This window comes from Notamacropus eugenii, chromosome 4 (assembly GCF_028372415.1).
Source record: "Notamacropus eugenii isolate mMacEug1 chromosome 4, mMacEug1.pri_v2, whole genome shotgun sequence".
Taxonomy (NCBI): Eukaryota; Metazoa; Chordata; class Mammalia; order Diprotodontia; family Macropodidae; genus Notamacropus; species Notamacropus eugenii.
In genome coordinates this window covers 317391906-317412552 of record NC_092875.1, presented here as the reverse complement: position 1 = coordinate 317412552, position 20647 = coordinate 317391906, and the positions used below count along the sequence as shown (strand labels likewise).

The 20647-nt window shown below is 38.9% G+C and overlaps 2 protein-coding genes across 9 annotated transcripts in view; one reads left to right on the top strand and one right to left on the bottom strand.

Moving 5' to 3' along the window:
* The first annotated feature begins 569 nt into the window (after positions 1–569).
* On the top strand, positions 570–6298 carry RBIS (ribosomal biogenesis factor). 5 transcript variants are annotated; one of them, XM_072605004.1, is made up of 7 exons: positions 570–607; positions 829–966; positions 2380–2453; positions 2629–2731; positions 3407–3520; positions 5332–5448; positions 5665–6298. In XM_072605004.1, the coding sequence occupies exons 5-7, from the start codon at positions 3410–3412 to the stop codon at positions 5731–5733; spliced, it is 297 nt and encodes a 98-aa protein (XP_072461105.1). In that variant the 5' UTR covers positions 570–607; positions 829–966; positions 2380–2453; positions 2629–2731; positions 3407–3409; the 3' UTR covers positions 5734–6298. The 5 variants fall into 5 exon arrangements, with proteins under 5 accessions (XP_072461105.1, XP_072461103.1, XP_072461106.1 ...); XM_072605002.1 differs by lacking the exons at positions 570–607; positions 829–966 and adding an exon at positions 1566–1683; XM_072605003.1 differs by lacking the exons at positions 570–607; positions 829–966 and adding an exon at positions 1680–2091.
* The window catches only part of E2F5 (E2F transcription factor 5), a 39475-nt gene continuing 24606 nt past the window's right edge, over positions 5779–20647 (bottom strand). For all 4 annotated transcript variants that reach the window (XM_072604992.1, XM_072604995.1, XM_072604993.1 and 1 more), the window contains 5 exons: positions 19163–19206; positions 17393–17457; positions 16035–16302; positions 8550–8594; positions 5779–6630 (listed from right to left, as the gene is read on the bottom strand). In XM_072604992.1, coding sequence (XP_072461093.1) covers positions 6521–6630; positions 8550–8594; positions 16035–16302; positions 17393–17457; positions 19163–19206 — 532 coding nt within the window. In that variant the 3' untranslated portion in view covers positions 5779–6520. The remainder of the gene's footprint in view (positions 6631–8549; positions 8595–16034; positions 16303–17392; positions 17458–19162; positions 19207–20647) is intronic.

Genomic DNA, 20647 nt, shown 5'->3' with positions numbered 1-20647 from the left:
TAACTAAGTAGGAGCAGCATATCTCAACTAAATCAAAGCAATCAAATTCAGATCCTCAATAAACATTTAATTAGTGCCAGCTCAGTATGTGCCAACTACTATGCTACCTGGCACTACGTGGGTGCAGGGGATGCAAAAACAATGCCACTTTTAAAAGCCAGCTGAATCTGGCTGACTGAATTATGTCCATTGATAGCCATGGTGAAAAGCCCTAGTCGGGGCTCATAAGATACAGTACTAGGAAAGACAACCCTCAGCCCCCTTCTAAGGTGCTGCTAGAACCAGAGAGAAAACGGTAGCAGAGAAATGCCAGAGCCAAATGTTACAATTTTCAACGTGCACTTTTACACCTTGGACGTCCAAATGCTACAAATGGAGGCTCCGTGGTTTTGTTGATTGTCTAAAGTTAAGAAAGTGGTGGATAAAGTGGAAATGATGCATATTAAACTTCAAGCTGTGTGGTGCACCTTTTTTCCTGACAGCCTGTCGTTAAACGTTCACCAGCATCTCTCTCCCTAGCAGCCATGCTTTGAGCATCCAACTTGGCCAACGCTGGGTCGTCCCGTGCACGTGCTACGCTGACGCCCGCAGGGCAGACAGGGAACAGGTGAGTGCCCAACCTAAGCAAAGGTGAGCACCACGTGGGGTGGTGGTCAGGGAAGGGCCAGGTGCTTTCTGCGAGGGGCTGACCGAAAAGGAGGATGCAAGCCTCCATGACTTAATCCTCAAAGAACTAGGATCTAATGAGCGGAACCAGATGCACCGAAAACAAAAGTTAAAGTTAACCCTAATTTAAGAGATTAGCTCGTCTAACCTTCTCTTTTTTAGGAAAAGGAAATTAAATTCCAGAAAAATGAAGTGACGTGACACCAGGTTTTGAGCCAATTAGCGACAAAGCTAGGACGACTATCCAGGCCCCCCGAACCTCAGAACAAAGGCACCTTCCCAAGATCGAAAACAACCAAAGTAACGATCAGAAAAGGATGGCCGCCGTTGTTTGTTCCTCCTCCTGCATCAGGGTGATGGATGTTATGACATCCACGGGAAATGGATTTAAGTGAGGGAGAGCTGTGCAAAGGCACCCGCCACACCTTCTCCTCCGGCGGTGAGACGTAAATCAGGGGCGAGATGGCCCCGCGCTTGAAAGCCCCCGGAGGGCTTCCCCTCCTTTAATTCTTCCCCTCCCTCTCGTAGCCCATCTGCGATAATCCGGGCACTAGGCGGGCAGCGGCATCCCCTGCAGTTCGCTCGGAGCACGTCAGTCGCCCTGGGGCTGAGCTCTGAAGCAGTTCAGAGGCAGATGGGGCAGATGCTTTGGTTCGGCGGCCTCAGAAATGACGTGTGTGAGACTTCCTAGTAAAGGGCGCCTCCTGTCGGGAAACATGAGGTTTCCATGACTTCCATGAGTTTCCTAGATCTAGCCGGACGATCAAGAGGAGGGGAGAGGCTGAACGGGACGGAAACACCCCTGAGGGCGGGGCTGGAGCGGCAGTTCTCCTGGGGGCGGGGCTGGATGGAGGGGAAGCTCCCTGGGGGCGGGGCGTCCCTTTCCGGAAGGCGGGGCCTGTACGCGGCGTTCGGCCTGGGAATTCCGCGTGCGCCGCGTACGTGCCCCCGGGCTGGCGGATCCGCACGTGAGCAGCTGCCGCATTGCTGTCCGGACCCCCGGGACACGACTTGCTGGTCAGTAGGGGCTGAAGGCACCGGCTGGGAGCGCGGGCGAGCTTGGGCTGCTGCGTGAACTTGTGCTCCACGGTCCCCGCCGTCAGCCAGGCCTCCGAGGCAGCGGCCACGCCCACGCCCCCACGCCGCCGCCGGGGTCGTGGGGGGAGCTCGAATGGCCCCTGCAGTGGCAGTATTTACATAGGGAGAAACTGAGGCTCCCGGCCAGCCTTCCTGCTCGGGGGGGGCGAACTTCCCCAGATTGCTGCGGCACACGTTTCTAGGTCTCTCTACAAGTAGCTTTCTTGGGCGCAGAAGCACCGACGGTGACCGGGTCTTCGGCCCCACTGCCTCCCTTAGCTCCGGATTCCGGGCAGGCTGACGCCATGTTTGCCGGCGGGGCGACCTCTGACCCTCGTGATGTCATCGGTAGAGGCGTTGCGTAGACAATTTTAACAAATGATCTGGAGGTCATAGTGGGTTGTTCAACGTGGTCCCCTCGAGTTCTGCTTTGAGCCTTGTTTCCGGGAAGCACTTCTAGTATAGACTGAATGATGTAGGGCGGACTTCCTAGAATCCCAGCGTGGCCAGGGCCCCTTTCTGACCCCAGCAGCCTGGGCCCCTCCGACAGATGGAGAGCTGAGGGCTGTCGGAGCGGCCAGCATAGGAGGGAAGTTCTCATGGGCTTTTGATTTCCAACTCAGATTTTTTTTGCAGTACACAACCCCGGAAGCCTGGTGAATTCTCGGAGCCTGTCAGTTTTCTTCCCAGAGTTCCTCATCTATACAAAAGTATATACTGAAGCTTCTGTAACATGGTGTTTTGGGTGGCTTTCATACTAGTTTGGATGTACATGAAGATAGCTATTTTTGCCTGAATGTTTGCAAGAACGTGACTCCATGTGGGCAAAGAAGGAAATGGAGTTTTTAATATTTAAGTATAAACACAATGCCTTTATTCTTTCAGTAATTGCCAATTTGTCGAACTCTGGGATAACCGTTGGATGCCAGTGTGCACAGAAAGAGGAGCATTATCTTTTTTTGGGGGGTGATCAGCCAGCAAGCACCAGGTAGGTACTTTTCAAACTTCATTTTTTTCCTGGGGTAAAACAGGTATTGTCACATAGTAATTTTCATAAACATTGCAACAAAACATTTTATTAAGGGCTTACTGTGTGTCAAGCACTGTGCTGAATACTGAACATGAAAAGAAAGGCAGAAGAGTCCTGCCTTGAAAGACCTCATATTCTTACCTGTAGAGGATATAAATTGGAGGTCATCTCAGAGTGTGAATGAAAAGTCAGTGGGAAGTCTCAGCAGAACATACAATGAAGAGGTAGTATGAGACTAATAGAAAAATTCTGTTATAATACTTTTTGTTTTTACGTCACATTTTTGGAAATACTCAATAGCACTTTCCCTTGAAACAAAATCTTGTTCTCCAATCTCCTTTCTGAGGAGTTGGACATATTTGGGTAAAAGATGAAATGGTCCATAGCGTCACCAAAAGCAGATAAGGTAAGAATCCAGACATTTCCTTCCTAGTATTAGGTAGTGAATTAGCTTTTTTGGAATGTTATACCAGGAGTTGTCTTTTAAATGTATGTTGAAAAACAACTTTAAGTTGATCAGAAGTACGTTGCTTTTAGAAGTTTGGACTTGACACTCCAAACACATAAAAGGTATTAAATTGGTTTTCAGTTTTAAACTTGGATAGCTTAGTATTCTCTTTTGTGCTTTCTTAGGCAATGGGAAAGAACAAAGGGAAAGGGCACAAGACCAAGAATGTATTTCATCTTGCCAGCAAGAATTTGAAAGCTAAAAATAAAGCAAAACCAGTCACCACAAATCTTAAGAAGGTGAGTGTTGAAGAAGTAAACATAATTTTGTTTAAAATCCTCTTTTCATTAAGCACAGGACAGATGTGAGGGTTTTTTTTTTTAAGTCGTTTCTTAAACCATTAGAAATTTCTCAGTTGTAAGCACCAAAAAAACCCCAAACAAAAAACAAACTAGATAAACAAATCAGCGGACACAGTGTGTCTTAACAGCACAAGTAGCGCTCCATATCCATACTCTCCTCTCCGATAAAAGGAGGAAGGTTAATTTTTTTAAAAAAAACCTCTTCTCCAGGCCAAGATTGGTCCTTATAATTTACAGCATTGTCTTGTCCTTATTGTAGTAGTCCAGGGGTTGGGAATCTGAGGCCTTGAGGCCACATGAAGCCCTCTAGGTCTTCAAGTGTGGCCCTTTGAATCCAGATTTCACAGAACAAATCCTCTTAATAAAAGGTTTTTCTGCTTTGACTCAGTTAAAAGGCTACACCCAAGGAAGGACCTAGAAGGCCACATGTGATCTTCAAAGCCACAAGTACCCCACCCATTAATTGTGCTAATTTTTCCTGATTAATTTCTTTACTGTTAGTTCATATAAATCTTTTTTCTTACATTAGTACCACAATTTGTTTAGTCATTCTCCAGTAGATGGAAATTCACTTTTCCATTTATTTGCTACAATACTGATGTTGTGTACTACTTCGAGTATTTAGTTCTGTGAGACCTGTCTTTGACTTTCTTGAAGCAGTCTTTTAAAGATGGGATGAAGAGGATAATGTTCTACAAACTTATGTTGTTAAGCAAGTTCATTTAATGTATAAACCAAAAGTTTTTTAAGTAGATGTAGGTAGTTTTAGTTTTTAATGTAATTTTTGCAGATAAACAGCTTTGTCTGCTTAAGACTTCTCTTTTTCAGGCTAAACAACCCTAACTAGTCCTCTTTACTCTTAAATTCTTTATAGTTAAATCTTTTTATTCCCCCCATGAACTTGGCGCTATTGGGAAAGCAGTTGGTCAGTAATATTAAGTGTCTTGCTATGTGCTAGGCACTGAGTTAAGGGAATACAAAAAGGTTTTAGAAGTCACTGCTCTTAAGTTCACTATCAAAATTTTCCTAGCAACTATGCTATGTAAAGTTAACCAATCTCAGCAGCTGTATTGAGGTTTTGAATCCAGCTAACTATATATTTGAGTATTGTGTGAAACTCACTGCTTTATATTTCAAATGAACTCAACTACTTTATGTAGTTTTTTTGGTAGAAAAAAGTTTTATTGATGATTTAAAAGATGTGCTGTCACTTTGTAGTAACAGCTAACTTTAATAAAAAGACAAGAATTTAAAGAATACTTCAAAGGACAAAGTTGTATTACCTGATATCTGCGTTTTTTATCCCTAAGGCAAAGAAATAGATGATGAAAGCACCAAGTTATAGTAAAATTTTTGTTATCAATTGACTAATGTTAAGTAAATCAAAGCAACACATTGGTGATTTTTTTTTTCTGTAACATCCTTTAATGCAGGAAATACACCAAAAATATTACTAAAAACAGTATTTAGGGTAGGAAGAAATGGAGTTCTTTTTAAAGAGGAAAAGCTTATTTGGCCAGCTCTATATCAAATCAAAGGGCAGAATTAAATGACTAATTCCTTCACATACACAAGTTTCTTGGTTTCAGATATGCAGATATTTAAAAATATACAGACATTGAGTTCATAGTACTTTTGACATGAGTTGTGTAATTGTTTTAATTCTTTACTTCTTTGTTAGTATAAACTTTTAGGTAAACTTCAGATTTAGGTTTGGGGATTAAATCTTATTTTCTTTTCTTTAAAAGATAAGCATTGTGAATGAAGAAAAGGTTAGAACTGTAAATAAGGCGTTCATAGATATCCAAAAAGAGCTTGAACACTTCTCAAAAAGGTTGTCTCTTGAACCACTGCCGAAGCACCTGGTAAGTTTGATAATAACACTAATTTCCATTAGGCATCCGAAATTTGAGTTAAATTCTAAGCATTTTTCATTCTGAATCTACAAAGCTGTAATTTAAACAGATTGGTACTTAACTGCGTATCATGTTTTAAACATATGATTGATCAAAGGATATTTGCTTCTAAATGTACAAAAGTTAATAATTTGTCTGACACTAATGTAATTTTTTCTCTCTTAGATTTCTCAGTGCTCTGAAGGTGAAACACTTAGTGTGGATGATGCTACAAGATTAATGGCTCAGTTGTAATATATATTGGAAGTATTTGGATGCTAAAAAATGGAGCAACAAAACTGGTGTTTGTACAATTTTATTTTTTTAAAAATTCTTGTTAATGTACAGGCATTGGCACATTTAAATGCAAACTACACAGAGAGAGCTTTCCTAAAATCTAGGAAAGTGGAATGTAAAGAAGTCAACAAAATGTGAAAAACTTAAAGTGCTAAAACAGAAGGCACTTCACAAAATTTGTTCACTGAAACAATTCATGTGTCAATTTATATCCTTCATTTTGCAAATGGCAGTGAAAAATTGATTGGACTAGAAGGATATAAAGAAAAATATGGACAAGCTGGTGGCAGTAATGGTATAAAGTTATATTTTAAGTCATAAGAGACCTAGATCATTTATCTTGCAATGATCTTTTACAAAGGCTGCTTAGTATTGACTTGTGTTCCACACAAGAGAAAAAATAGGAAGTCTTGGGATGGTAATAAAAATAATAATATGGTAACCACTTCCTCCTTCCCTTGCCCAACAACAATTTTGTGACTGTAATTTTGTTCTGGGAAATAAAATCAGCCAAACCAAAAAACTTGCGATGTCACTTTTTGCCCTGAAGAGAGATCAAAGCCCTTTTGTTCTTTTGGGTACAGTTTTGTGAAGTAAATAATTAAACAAAAGGAAAAATATTCCCAGAGTCAGTGAACTAAAAAAGTTGTTACATTCATTATTTTAAATACTTGGGTTACGAAGAAGTCATCTAGGATGTTATATAGTTAGAGGTAGATAACAGGCCAAATAGTTTTCATGGAATCTAATAATTTAGTATCTGTACATCAAAGAGGTCACACACTCCTTCATTCTCATCCAGGTTAAAGTTGTAGTCATCAGCAGGGGTAGGAGAGAGCCGTAACAGGGGAAACACTGTAAGAGAACACAGTCAGATTTAAGGGAAACAAGAACTTCAGGATAAGTAGGGGCAAAACAGGAGTTCTATCACAGCTGGTATAAAGGAAACGAGGAGGCATATTTGGCATATCAAATGTAGTTCATGTTACATAATACTTTAAGGTTTATAAAGCATTTTCCTTTCATGTACATCATAGGATCTTTTGTATTTATAATAGGAAAGACCAATGATAAAATTTGTAATCAGTTCTGTTTGATTAGGTATCAGTAAGTGAAGGTGTTGGGCACTTAAATCCTTGCTATGAAATGGGAGATTTGCATTTCAAATATTTTTATTTCATGGGCATGAATTATTTTTAAAGCAATACTCCCTGCTGCCTACCACCTTCCCCAGTTAACCCTGATATGAACTTGCACTTGTGGGGTTCTTTTATGACTTTAAACAATTTTGTTATTATTATTATTTTTTACTAAACCAGACTAAACTAGCGATCTGCTAGTTCATATTGGTATCAGTAACTTGGTTTTTTCACCATCCAACTTCTAGGTAGATATTAAATAGGAGTTCAGGTGTCTATGTAGCAGTGCAACTGTAGCTGAAAAGGACACTTATTGAACTAGTGACCCAAGTCCCAAAGCCTTGACTATTACGATTTCACTGTTCTCTGGATGGCTGAGAGAGGGGCGTTAGTGTGAAATGTATCCTTACATCCATAGGGAGGCAGCATTGTATCATGGAAAGTGTTCTGCATCTAGAGTCAAGAGAACCGAAGGTCAAATTCCATCTGTACCATCCATGCGACCTTGGGCAAGTCAATCTCTGGGTATCAGTTTCTTCTTTTGTAACATGAGTTTTTACTAGAGGGTCTCTAAAGTCCCTTCTAAGCTCTAAATCTATGATCCTATGAAGTCTCCTACCCTTTGAGTCCTGAAAGAAAAATTGAATGGGCAGAGAAACTACTATCTGTAAACACTACTGCAAGTCAGAACACAACACAAAAACTTCCTTTAATTTTTGTCCCAGGCTTTTAATCATCCACTACTGGTGATGTTTTACTGAATAATCAGAAATGCTGCACTAACTATAAAAGGGCAAGTATGTTTTACTTTGTTAAAAGTAAAGTGATATAATTGCATTTTACACTAACAGTATGACTCAGTGAATAGAGACCTAGTCTTGGGAGTCAGGAAGAGATAGGCTGACTCTTGCCTCTGACAGCGCTGGCTTTGTGACTGGGCAAGTCACTTTAACCTCTAGGCCTTACACCACCTACACGAAGAATATAAGTTGCAGAAAAGGTAATCTGCATTGCCAAAGGGGGTTTCCTGATATAAGAGAATTTGCAGTCACAGGTTCAGTCCCTATCTTCTATTGCCATACTGATTTATGATTCTGAAGTACTTTATTCTACAACGAAGGGCAGCTGAATGTTAGAGGTCTTTAAACTTGGAAAAATATTTTGATGTTCTCTTCCCTAACATCTAGTGGGGTATTTTATTGCTTAACAGGGAAATCAAAGTAGAGAAAACTCAAATTTGGCAATGTGCCTCTAGAAGCAAGCTTTGGAAAGAATTATTGCCTCATATGTTTCAAATTACCTATTGATGTCACTGACTCATGCTACTGCTATTCTCCATATCCAGCTCTTCAGGATGGAAACAGGGTTTACACACAGGGCCAACATATCAGTATTTGGTCAGCAAATGTGAGAAATGTCCCTCACAGAATGCATACTCTTCCCTGATAAATGCATGAAGTATTCTGGCCATATCCTATACATATATATGTATGATTATCCCTTAAAGAGCAATTAAATATTAATACAACACTTTCATGAATAGTCACAGCAAGTTAAACAATAATCCACAGAAAACTGTTCACTTCTGTAGATCTATTTGAAGATAGATGGTATTAATGAGTATAGGCTACTTACCATCTGAAGACATTAATTCATCAATGATATCACCAGTAATAGATCCTGTCAAACAAAAGCATATGAGGATGATTTTTTTGTTATATTTCAATTTACTTGTATTTTACTTAGTATCCAGTGACAGTGAAAGAGGACCATTGATAAACAAACAGGTAGCCAAATCAGCAACTCCATTATTATGCAAGGTTCAAATAATGGAACTTTGAGTTAACTGACTCAAACTTTAAGAAAATTCCACTTGAGCTGGGAATGATGGTACATTCCTGCAGTCTGTGCTCCTGAGGAGACTGAGGCTAGGTGGATCGCTGGGGCTTGGAAGCCCTGAGCTACAGAGGGCTAATACTAAGTGTACTGATATGATATCACAATATCAGGGATGTGGGAGTTGGGATAAGGAAACTATAGATTGCCCAAGTAGAAACAAAACCAGATCAGGTTGGAAAGAGCAAGTCAAAGCTTGTAGGCCCCAAAGTGATAACTGACTTCAGGCCTAGGTGAGATTAGCCTCAGACTCAAAAGAAAAAAAACTAAGGAAAACCTAAATGATGCAAGAATGTTTTATTACGTATGGTGTTAAGTTGTGGAATAATAACGTATTTCAAAAGAAAATCTTTGCCACAAGATATTTATACCTAAATATCTGTATAACTGCTGATAAATCTGCAGATGAAAGGAAGAAATCCTCTTGGGAAATCAACAGTTTGAGGGTGACAGAGATTAGGCTTCTAGAGGAAATGGATTTGAAGCATACATACTAGTTAGTGAATGCTTCATCTGTGAACTAGGTACTTTCAGTTCTTACTAAAATAATAATACTCCAATTGTACTTCACTTATACCCAGATTAACCACATAAATAACAGTAAAGCAAAATAAAAGGCACTAGATAGTTAAAACATGCATTAGAAGTAGTAAAAATCAAGTTAAATCTCCAACTTTATACATTTTAACACAGTTGACTATGAGGTATATTTTAATGATGCAAAATCCTCTTCCCATTGACATCTGTGACATCTTCATGGGAGAAAACTCAGAAGATTAAATAGAAAATGAAGTAAAGGATTATAAAGTATTGGCTAGTTCCATTTATGGAGACATAGACAAATCTAATTTTGTTTAAAACGTAGCTTATTGTATTTTTCTGACTTGTTAGGATCTCTCTCACCTTCAGACGGCAGACAATTTTTTTTTCCCATCCCTGGAATCTCTCCAACACACTTCTAAAACCTTGTAAGCCTGGCCAAATGGGGTATTATATAAAAGGTGAATTTTAGTGTGTATAAAGTGAATTTTTGCTATTATTTCTCAGAGTTCTGTTTCCCAGGATCCCTAGCCATAACAATCTCCTGTTCCCAGGTACTAGATATGAATTCCTACAGTTATGGTTCAAAGCATCTCCACCACGCTTGTGCTGAGTTATGTAATGGTTAATAATATAAACATCCACTTTGGCTGTGCAGTGAGATACAGGGATGAGGTGATATAAACGTGTGAGGCTATTGCTGTCAATATGCCTTCGTTTGTTGATCTACAATGTGGTCACCAGACAGTGAATGGGGAGCCCTTAGGGTTGAATGCACAAATGCTGTGTATGTCTCAACTGGCCCCCACTGAGGCTTGGGGGGATCTGTGTTTGCTTCAAATGGTCCCCATTGGGGATTTAGGGGAAATACAAGTTGTGCCTATCTCGAGTGACAATCAAAAGGTAGGGGTAGTTGCCCCCTCCCCGCTTCCTCATCAGTTTCTCCTGAAAGGAGGGTGCTTAGGGAATGCTGTTGAGTTTGTGTTCTCATTATCAGCAACCTCTTCTGAGAAGACTATACTAGAGAATAAAGTAAGATTATTAACGCCATCTAAGTGTCTTTCCTGTCTGACCAAATCAAGAGTGAACATGTGCTAGCAGCCATCCTGTGTGCTGTGCTTATCTGTCTTAGAGGTGGGAACCACATCTGCTAAAGTTAACCTATAATACCATACTAAAGGAAATAATAAAGTCAGTCTGAACACTGACTAGGTGACAAGTTTACCTAGAATGCGGCATATTTGTATTGAAGGAAATGACAACAGAAGAAAAATCAAAGAATACGAATTCTCATAGGAATCCAAATTTAGAGCTGGAAGGTAGATTAGGTGGCTTGTCCATGATTACACAGGTAGTAAGTATCAGGTTTGGAGCCTTGGTCCTTTCACTCAAGTCCACATATTCTTACCATTATATCACACTACTATCAGATTAGCAAAGCAGCAAAATGGTCTTGTATTATAGGGATGAACAGCTCTGTAGTTTTTTTCTTCTGAATGAAAAAAGGGAGGAGGGGAGAAGAATATTACCTAGTAGTGCTCTAAATTTGAGAGTGCTGTTGAAGTGCATTTTTTATTTCCCAATAGTAACTAGAACAGTGGTAATAGTGGAAAGTTGATGATCTGGAATTGTTTCCTGTTCCATCACCATCATCTTGGGGAAACACTGAAGCAAAGCACAGTTTCTGTCAGGACAAGTTCCTACAGTTTTGCAGGTAGGATGTTTGGCAGGCGCTGCAAATTGTATAAAGGCCCAGAGGATAAGGCAAGGAGTCCTCTGAAAAATAGAAGCTGTAAGGCTATGATTCTTTTTAGAGATAAATCAAGAAAGACGTTATTTTTCATCCTAAGAATTGGGATTTGGGGGGCGGAGCCAAGATGGCGGAGTAGAAAGACGCACATACACATAGCTCCGAACCCACAACCCATAGAACATCTGTATAAAGTAACTCACGGCGAATTCTGGAGCAGTGAGGCCACAGAACAGTGGAGCGAAGGAGATTTCTGTTCCAGAGGGACCTGCAAACCTCTCGCAAAAGGTCTGTCGCGCTGCGGATGCGGAGCCCAGCCCAGCCCTGCCCTGGCCGCGGCACCGAGAGGAACAGATCCGAGCAGGCTTCAGGAACGGGATCTCCAGCGGCCGCGCAGGTCCCTCCACCCACAGGTGACGGGGGTCGGTGAGAGGGTCTCTTTGGCGGGTCGAAAGGGGAGTGGGGTGCCCCCATAACTCAGGCCCCCTCAGGAGGCAGAAGCTGAGGCAGCGGCAGACCAGGGCTCCCCAAGCAGGCAGGAGCCTGGATCCATTGTTGAAGGTCTGTGCATAAACCCCCTAAGGGAACTGAGCCTGAGAGGCGGCCCTGCCCCCACCTCAGCACCTGAACTTAATCTCACACTGAATAGCAGCCCTGCCCCTGCTGAAGCCCCAAGGCTGGGGAGCAGCATTTGAATCTCAGACTCCAAAGGCTGGCTGGGAGGATCAGGAGGCGAGGTGGGTGTGAGGAGAATATTCAGAGGTCAAGTCACTGGCTGGGAAAATGCCCAGAAAAGGGAAAAGAAATAAGACTATAGAAGGTTACCTTCTTGGTGAACAGGCATTTCCTCCCTTCCTTTCTGATGAGGAAGAACAATGCTTACCATCAGGCAAAGACACAGAAGTCAAGGTTTCTGTGTCCCAGCCCACCCAATGGGCTCAGGCCATGGAAGAGCTCAAAAAGAATTTTGAAAATCAAGTTAGAGAGGTGGAGGAAAAACTGGGAAGAGAAATGAGAGACATGCAGTCAAAGCATGAACAGCAGGTCAGCACCCTGCTAAAGGAGACCCAAAAAAATGTTGAAGAAAATAACACCTTGAAAAATAGGCTAACTCAATTGGCAAAAGAGGTTCAAAAAGCCAATGAGGAGAAGAATGCTTTCAAAAGCAGAATTAGCCAAATGGAAAAGGAGATTCAAAAGCTCACTGAAGAAAATAGTTCTTTCAAAATTAGAATGGAACAGATGGAGGCTAATGACTTTATGAGAAACCAAGAAATCACAAAACAAAACCAAAAGAATGAAAAAATGGAAGATAATGTGAAATATCTCACTGGAAAAACAACTGACCTGGAAAATAGATCCAGGAGAGACAATTTAAAAATTATGGGATTACCTGAAAGCCATGATCAAAAAAAGAACCTAGACATCATCTTTCATGAAATTATCAAGGAAAACTGCCCTGAGATTCTAGAAACAGAGGGCAAAATAAATATTCAAGGAATCCACAGAACACCGCCTGAAAGAGATCCAAAAAGAGAAACTCCTAGGAACATTGTGGCCAAATTCCAGAGTTCCCAGGTCAAGGAGAAAATATTGCAAGCAGCTACAAAGAAACAAGTCAAGTACTGTGGAAATACAATCAGGATAACACAAGATCTAGCAGCTTCTACATTAAGGGATCAAAGGGCATGGAATAGGATATTCCAGAAGTCAAAGGAACTAGGACTAAAACCAAGAATCACCTACCCAGCAAAACTGAGTATAATACTTCAGGGGAAAAATTGGTCTTTCAATGAAATAGAGGACTTTCAAGCATTCTTGATGAAAAGACCAGAGCTGAAAAGAAAATTTGACTTTCAAATACAAGAATGAAGAGAAGCATGAAAAGGTGAACAGCAAAGAGAAGTCATAAGGGACTTACTAAAGTTGAACTGTTTACATTCCTACATGGAAAGACAATATTTGTAACTCTTGAAACTTTTCAGTATCTGGGTACTGGGTGGGATTACACACACACACACATGCACACACACACACACACATAGAGACAGAGTGCACAGAGTGAATTGAAGAAGATGGGATCATATCTTAAAAAAATGAAATCAAGCAGTGAGAGAGAAAGATATTGGGAGGAGAAAGGGAGAAATGGAATGGGGCAAATTATCTCTCATAAAAGAGGCAAGCAAAAGACTTATTAGTGGAGGGATAAAGAGGGGAGGTGAGAGAAAAACATGAAGTTTACTCTCATCACATTCCACTAAAGGAAAGAATAAAATGCACACTCATTTTGGTATGAAAACCTATCTTACAATACAGGAAACTGGGGGATAAGGGGATAAGCAGGGTGGGGGGGAGGATGGAAGGGAGGGCATGGGGAGGAGGGAGCAATTTGAGGTCGACACTCATGGGGAGGGACAGGATCAAAAGAGAATAGAAGTAATGGGGGACAGGATAGGATGGAGGGAAACATAGTTAGTCTTATACAACACAACTATTATGGAAGTCATTTGCAAAACTACACAGATTTGGCCTATATTGAATTGCTTGCCTTCCAAAGGGAAGGGGTGGGGAGGGAGGGAGGTAAAGAAGTTGGAACTCAAAGTGTTAGGAACAACTGTCGAGTAATGTTCTTGCCACTAGGAAATAAGAAATACAGGTAAAGGGGTATAGACAGTTATCTGGCCCTACAGGACAAAAGAGAAGATGGAGACAAGGGCAGAGAGGGATGATAGAAGAGAGAGCAGATTGGTCATAGGGACAATTAGAATGCTTGGTGTTTGGGGGGGAGGGGATAAAAGGGGAGAAAATTTGTAACCCAAAATTTTGTTAAAATGAATGTTAAAAGTTAAATAAATAAATTTTAAAAAATAAAAAAAATTAAAAATTAAAAAAAAAAAAGAATTGGGATTTGATTTGAATAGGTAAGAGGGGAAGAGGACATAGCAGAATACACAACTTCCATCCACTTTACAAAGGGACTTTTGTACTCATCCAAAGCACCAAATTCTCATTAATAACAGCAGTGGCCCTTAGGGAATATATTTTATTGAGTATTCAAGCCACAGTGTTCAAATGGTGGCATTTTCTATTCCAAAAATAAGACAGTGATGATTCAGTTATTCAGGAACTAATTAGATGCTGTTTTAGACTTCCATCATCTTTTCCCCCTTTTCTCCTTCATTTCTTTGTCTGCCAACAGTAATAGTCTTCCTTTTATAATAGTATCCCTTCATCATTAATCCCACTAGGGCATCTATCTGTCTCTATCTATCTATCTATCTCTACATATATATACGTGTGTGTATTACATATAAAATTTTCCTATTTTTCCACACTGGTTTCACTAACTGGTTTGTATGCTCTTTGAGGGAAGAAACCATGACTCCTACTTTTTTTGCTTCTCCCTCAGTGCAGTTCAAAAGTTTGCATGTAATAGCCATTTAATAAGCACATGGTCAGTGAATGAAATAATGAAGCAAGCACAGAGGTAGAAGAAAGCAATTAGCTCCAAGCTCCTGAGTTCTTTATAGTTTGGCTTTCCCAAAACCTGTGAAGTTTGGCTTCCTCATCTGAATTGTTTTCTTTAATTTTTAGAATGTCAGACTAATCCATACTTACATGTAAATACTGCATGCATTCTACAGCCAGATAGAAGTCATTTCAGGATTACGTGTACTCCTCTGTTAATAGGAAGAACCACCAAATACCAACTGTATTTTTAAATTTAGAAATTGATAAAGATTTACTGAATGCCAACTCTGTGTAGGGCAATATACTTAATACTATGGAAATTCTCTAGAATAAGAGGATGAATGATAATGTCCCAGCCTTCAATTATCTATCCCCAGTGAATTAACTCCAGCATCTTTGTTTAGGAAACTTAGAAGCAACCAAATTCCCAACCAGTAAGGTCTCAAAGCATTTGTCAACCATTAACACCTAAACTATGAAATCCCCAAATTATGTACCTAGTTTTTTTTGAAATAAGGGTCATTTAACTCTGAACTAACTAAATTTTTAGGTGGAATAAAAAAATATTCAATCCAGGACAGACAAACAGAACAAATAACTCTAGTGACCAGGGTGGGGAACCTATGGCCTCAAAGCTATATGTGGTCCTCAAGGTCCTAAAGTACAGCCCTTTGACTGAATCCAAACTTCACAGAACAAATTGCCCTAATAAAAGGATTTGTTCTGTAAAACTTAGACTCAAAGTCAAAAGGCTGCACCTACAGACCTAGAACATCACGTTATTTAGCATGGAAAAGTTAAAGCACATTCCCATGGGAAGCTGCCGTTTCTAAACCCAAAGGAGCAGAATAAAAGAAATTTGTGAAACATTCAAAATAATATAGACTCAGCAACTTTCTTCAACTCTTTCCAAGACAGCTGAGGTTCTTGATTGCTACTTGCTTTGAACTCAGATCTCAGTAGTTTTGAGTTTTCCTAAAGATTTCATTCAATTGAGGAAAAAAGAACTGCCTTTCTATTTCTCTTTATGGAGTTTGAGGATAAAAAAAATGTAAACTTAAGGAGGGAAGAATAACTTGGGCAACAATCACCTCTCTTTTACTCTGAATTTCTACAATAGCTATGTAAAGTCTAAGCTATTGTATAAATGCTTACGTATAAACTTGATTTTGTCTCTACTTGGATGAAGCACATAATTCCTATTCAAATAAACTATAAACTCCTTGAAACAGTGTGTTTCTAGTATTTGTTTTTTACTTTTCACAATGCTTAGTGTGAAAATGAGCATGAGAAGGCATTTAATAAAATGCTTATTGAACAAATATTTGGCATAATGCCCATTATAGTTTAGATAATGAATTAATTTTACTATTACTGACAAGTTAAGGTAATTACCGTGCTTTTTGATGTCTCTTTACTTACCTTAAAAAAACAACAACAAACCCAAAAGACTCCAAACTTACCTGAGGGTGTGTCGGAAACTGGTGTCTGCTGGAAATGCTGACCTCTGGGAAGGGTGTGCTGTTCAGGCAGATTCTGGGTCTCTGTATTAGGTTTCTGTGGAGTCACTGGAGAGGAGACTTGAGAAGGAGGTTGTGTGAGGTCATCAGGTGGAGGAACAGGGAAAACCACAGGCTTAGAAGAACTGGATTCTTTATTAATAAGCAGCACGTGGATAGGTCCTGAGTGACTCTTTAAATTGATCTGGTATTTCTTTTGTCCATTCTGGCCCTTTGAAATTGAAATGATTTTGTGTAAAATTTTAAAAATTTAAAATTATTTATTATCTTGGAACTTGCTCTTGATAAAGAGCACACCAGCAATCAATAGGAGATTGATATTAATGTTGTTTTCAGAAAGAGATGAGGTGGGGAATTAGGTGAAATTTATTTAGTAACATGGCAACTTTCCCTGAAGGGATAAATGTCCATTTCATAATACTCTAACACATACAAAATACCACAAAGCTAGAAAGAATTATTGCTAAGTTCAGAAAAAAAAAATGAATTTTACCTTCAGTTAAAGTTAGGGTTGTGTGTAGAACACAGTATTAAGTGCTATTATAATAAAGTTGTAACTCATATAATAATTGTAACTCACCTGATCTATTCAACTGTGCTCCTAAAGCAAGACATATACAGTCTAATCCCCTCTTTATAATTATCTATAGTTTTTTTTTTTACAGACAAGTCCAAACTTTACTTAGAACTACATTTTAAGTTTAAAGTTACCAAACAAATGATAATGAAAAATAAAATACACTTCATCTTCAATGAGGGCTATTTTATCACAAATCAAATTTTTTCTCTCATTGAGACCCCAAAGACAATTGCTTTTCTTAAAGTTATAAATATGAAACCTTCCAAATTACATGTATCCTATTTATATTTCTACATATTTATCTTGAGAATTAAGAAAACTAAATATTATGACTTAATATAGGCTAATTAAGTTTTAAGGGAATATGGAATAAGAAATATAATTCCATTGTTACTTTTTACAAAGTTTAATCAATGTTGGAATAAACCCAAACGAAAAATCAAATTTACCATACATTAGGCAGCACAGTAGATAGAAGAAGAGGCCTGAAGTTAGGAAGATCTGAAGATTTTCCCCAAAATTGATCTTTGTAGTCAAATGTTAAGTGACTTTTATTTGCTTCCCCCAAAAATCTGACCTTTAATTTAGTAATTATGGAAACAATACAGACATGCAGATTTATGATGTTAACCTGAAAACAGACTTTATAAATGCTAAGCTCATGTTCTGCTAAAAAAATTGTTTTATCCTTTCAGAGATATTATGTCGCATTCATACGTACCATTTCAGGAATAGGTACCTCCAGTTGTGTACCAGAAGGTGCTTGAATTGCAAGAAGTGTGTCTCCTAGGTAAAAATATAAATAAATTTAAAAAAATTTTAGGTCCCATTAATCACATGTATACTCATTTAATTCCAAGAAGTTATTCCATGCATTGAGGATATCTTATATTCACTAGCAAAAATGAACAGTCTTGCTTTCTAGGAAAGGGTCAATAATAGATGTCTGTGGTCCAAGCGCCACCCTAGCTAAATAAAGAGACTCACCAACATCTTGTCTCTGAGTAATAAAATATTTGACTTTTAAAGATCATCTAAGTCGGATGAGTTTGGGATCTAACTCACTGCCTCACTCAGCCACACACATGAAATCACAGATTTCAGAGTTATTTAAGCATTATATAGTTCTAGACTTAGAGGAATACAACCAAAAACACAGAAATGAAGACTTAATAATTAGAGAGATATTAATCACTCACAGTTTCAGTTATTTTTCAGTTGTTTTCAACTCTTTGTAACAACCCTTTTTGAGGCTTTCTTGGCAGAGGTATAGGAGTAGTATGCCATTTCCTTCTCCAGTTCATTTTACAGATGAGGAAACTGAGGCAACAGAGTTAAATGACTTGCCCAGGGATCTTACAGCTAGTAAGTGTCTGAGGCTAGAATTGAACTCAGGAAGATGAGTCTTCCTGACTCCAGGCCTGTTATTCTATTCACTCACTGCGCCACCTAGGTGCCGTCACTCGTGGTTGGACTGTGCTAATAGATTATACTTAAATTAATTTACACATTTAGCACCACATCAAATTACTGGGGGTGGGGTGGGTAACTTTACGTAACTCAACAGAATAACAAGACTTATTTGGAGGAAGATATTGCTAATCAAGACAACCAATTCTAGAATGGTATTGATGTAATATCCCAAATAAAAATGGCTGTATTCTGTCATTAGATACAAATTGCCTCAACATCACTGACATTAAAGAAGAAAAGGTTATTATGCTCACTATTGGAAATAAATAAGTTAGCTGAATTTGGGTCAGTATTTTTAGGTATTAGAAAAGAGGAAGGATGGAATAGAACTTTAAACAACCCAAGTCATATCTTTTATGTATGAAGTGTTTAGGAGTGAATAAGATGTTCCAAACTCAGCAGTAGTAATATTAGGTTTCATGTGTTTAGGGTTTTTTGTTGATTGTTATTAATTTTTATAATTTCTTGACTGAAGAGAGATCTCAGTTTATAACAAAGGAAGATAGCCTCATTTAACAGATAAAACAGTGGGGCATGAGGCCTTGTTTCTAATTTCAAATTATTCACTGACATATAAGCTTAAGTAAACAATTTAATTTTTTCAGGGGACTCTATTCTATCTATGGAGATAAAACTGCTTATCCTTATCTGTCAGAGGATAATAAAAACTAGTAAGAGAATGGATTTCAAGAGAAACTAGAATAGTTATGAAAGCAAAATACAAAGTATCATGTAAAGCCAAGGCATTAGAGTTGTTATAAGGAAAGCATCTGGTAAACTAAAGTACTATATAATTGTGAACTGTTGTTACTCAGTGAGCCAAAAGCCCCTGTATAGCTATCTTAAAGTAACAACTCTGGAGACTTTGGATCATTCCATATTAAAGAAGTCATCCCTAGGCAGACTTAGAAATTCAATTCAATAAGTATTTATGAAGTTCCTAGTATGCGCAAAGCATTGTGTTCAATACTAGGGTTATACTGAAAAAAATGGAAACAAATTTACTAGCAGTACTTACCATTAAAACAATTACAGATGTCTTCATGAGTTATATAAGAAAATGTACTGGCATCACAGGTCAAGAAAAACAGTGTGCTATTCCTCACCTAACTTCCAGCTTGCAACAAGATTCTTGCCACCCCCCCCCAAAAATCAACTTTTAAAAACAATTTTTGCCATCTTGGGGTAGAGGAGGGGTGGGAGGGGGAGAAAATTTGGAACTCAAAATCTTATAGAAATGCTGAAAACCAAAAATAAATGAATAAATTAAAAAAAATTTTCTTCTCCCTACAAATTCAGAAATGCTGTTTGCATGTCAGTCCCTACTTCATCAACCGACTTGTATATAGAAGCATGTTTAAATGTTTTTTTCTATAATACAAAATGAGTATTTATTTAGGCAAAGTTATTTTTATTTCAAATTTTTCTAAGGGAAGATTTCTGACTTTGAAAGAGATTTAGATTTCCCAGGAACCAGGGAAAAGAGGGTGGACAATGTTGTCCAGGAGCGTCAAGGGTACAAACAGATCAGCTAAGGCTTTGGAGTAACAAGTGGGTGGAGAGTGGCAGCAGACACAATCTTGTTGGCTGTGCCAGGGGGCTGGCTGAGTGGTTATAGTGATGACCTTGGAGACTGGTGATCAAGTTGACCAAGCTATCATGATCAAATTGTTGAATATTCAAAATAAAAACAGGGTCTTAATGGGTTTGTTTATAAAACCCAGACTCTTAGAACTAAAGGGTACTTGGTGAAGCTCCAAAGTGGTAATTTTAAAACAGATTAAAAAACTACTGAAAATGAAATGTTCCATAAAACTTTAGAAAAGTCCCGGGACCTGTAGGTAAGAATTTAGGCTGGGTGTCTTTCTCTAATATTTTAGGTTTCATATCATGGAAGACAACCATGTCCTCCAAAAAAATTACCCTTCAAAAGGTGGTATAGACTTGGGGAACATGTCAAGCACAGGCTAGTTGCTAACTGGATCATGAAATTAACTTGTTATGACATTTCTTATTTTGAGTTTTCAATTATAATTGTTCAAGAACTTAAGATAGGTGCTAAATTTTGTTAGTTTTGACTATTGATTCTCTAATTTTTCCTGTATACAGCTTGTTTGTACCGAGCTGTTGGCATGTTTTCTCTGCTTTAGACTGTAAGTTCCTCAAGAGCAGTGGCTGCCTTTTGCCTTTCTTTGTAGCCCAGCACTTGGCATAGGGTCTGACATATAATAGGTGCCTGATAAATGCGTACTAGCTGAATGCCTAATTTTAGTATATTTAACATAATTATTTAACACCGCCTTTTCTAACAGCTAGGCCCATTGTCCCTCTTCAGCTTATTTGGCTTATGTCCTGAGAGGCAACTTTAGTGTAGTAGAAAGAACACTGGCCTTGGGCTCAGAAGACTTGGATGTCAGTCCTGGTCCTGACAATTAGTAGCTGTGTGACTGTGAACAAGACATTCAGCCTTTCTAAGCCTTGGTTTCATCATCTATAAAAAAAC

Excerpts from the sequence above, each read along its gene's own strand:
- RBIS (XM_072605004.1), top strand. The coding sequence starts at position 3,410 with ATGGGAAAGAACAAAGGGAAAGGGCACAAGACCAAGAATGTATTTCAT. Across the intron at positions 3,521-5,331 it reads TCACCACAAATCTTAAGAAG|ATAAGCATTGTGAATGAAGA; the intron begins GTGAGTGTTGAA and ends TTTCTTTAAAAG. Across the intron at positions 5,449-5,664 it reads AACCACTGCCGAAGCACCTG|ATTTCTCAGTGCTCTGAAGG; the intron begins GTAAGTTTGATA and ends TTTCTCTCTTAG.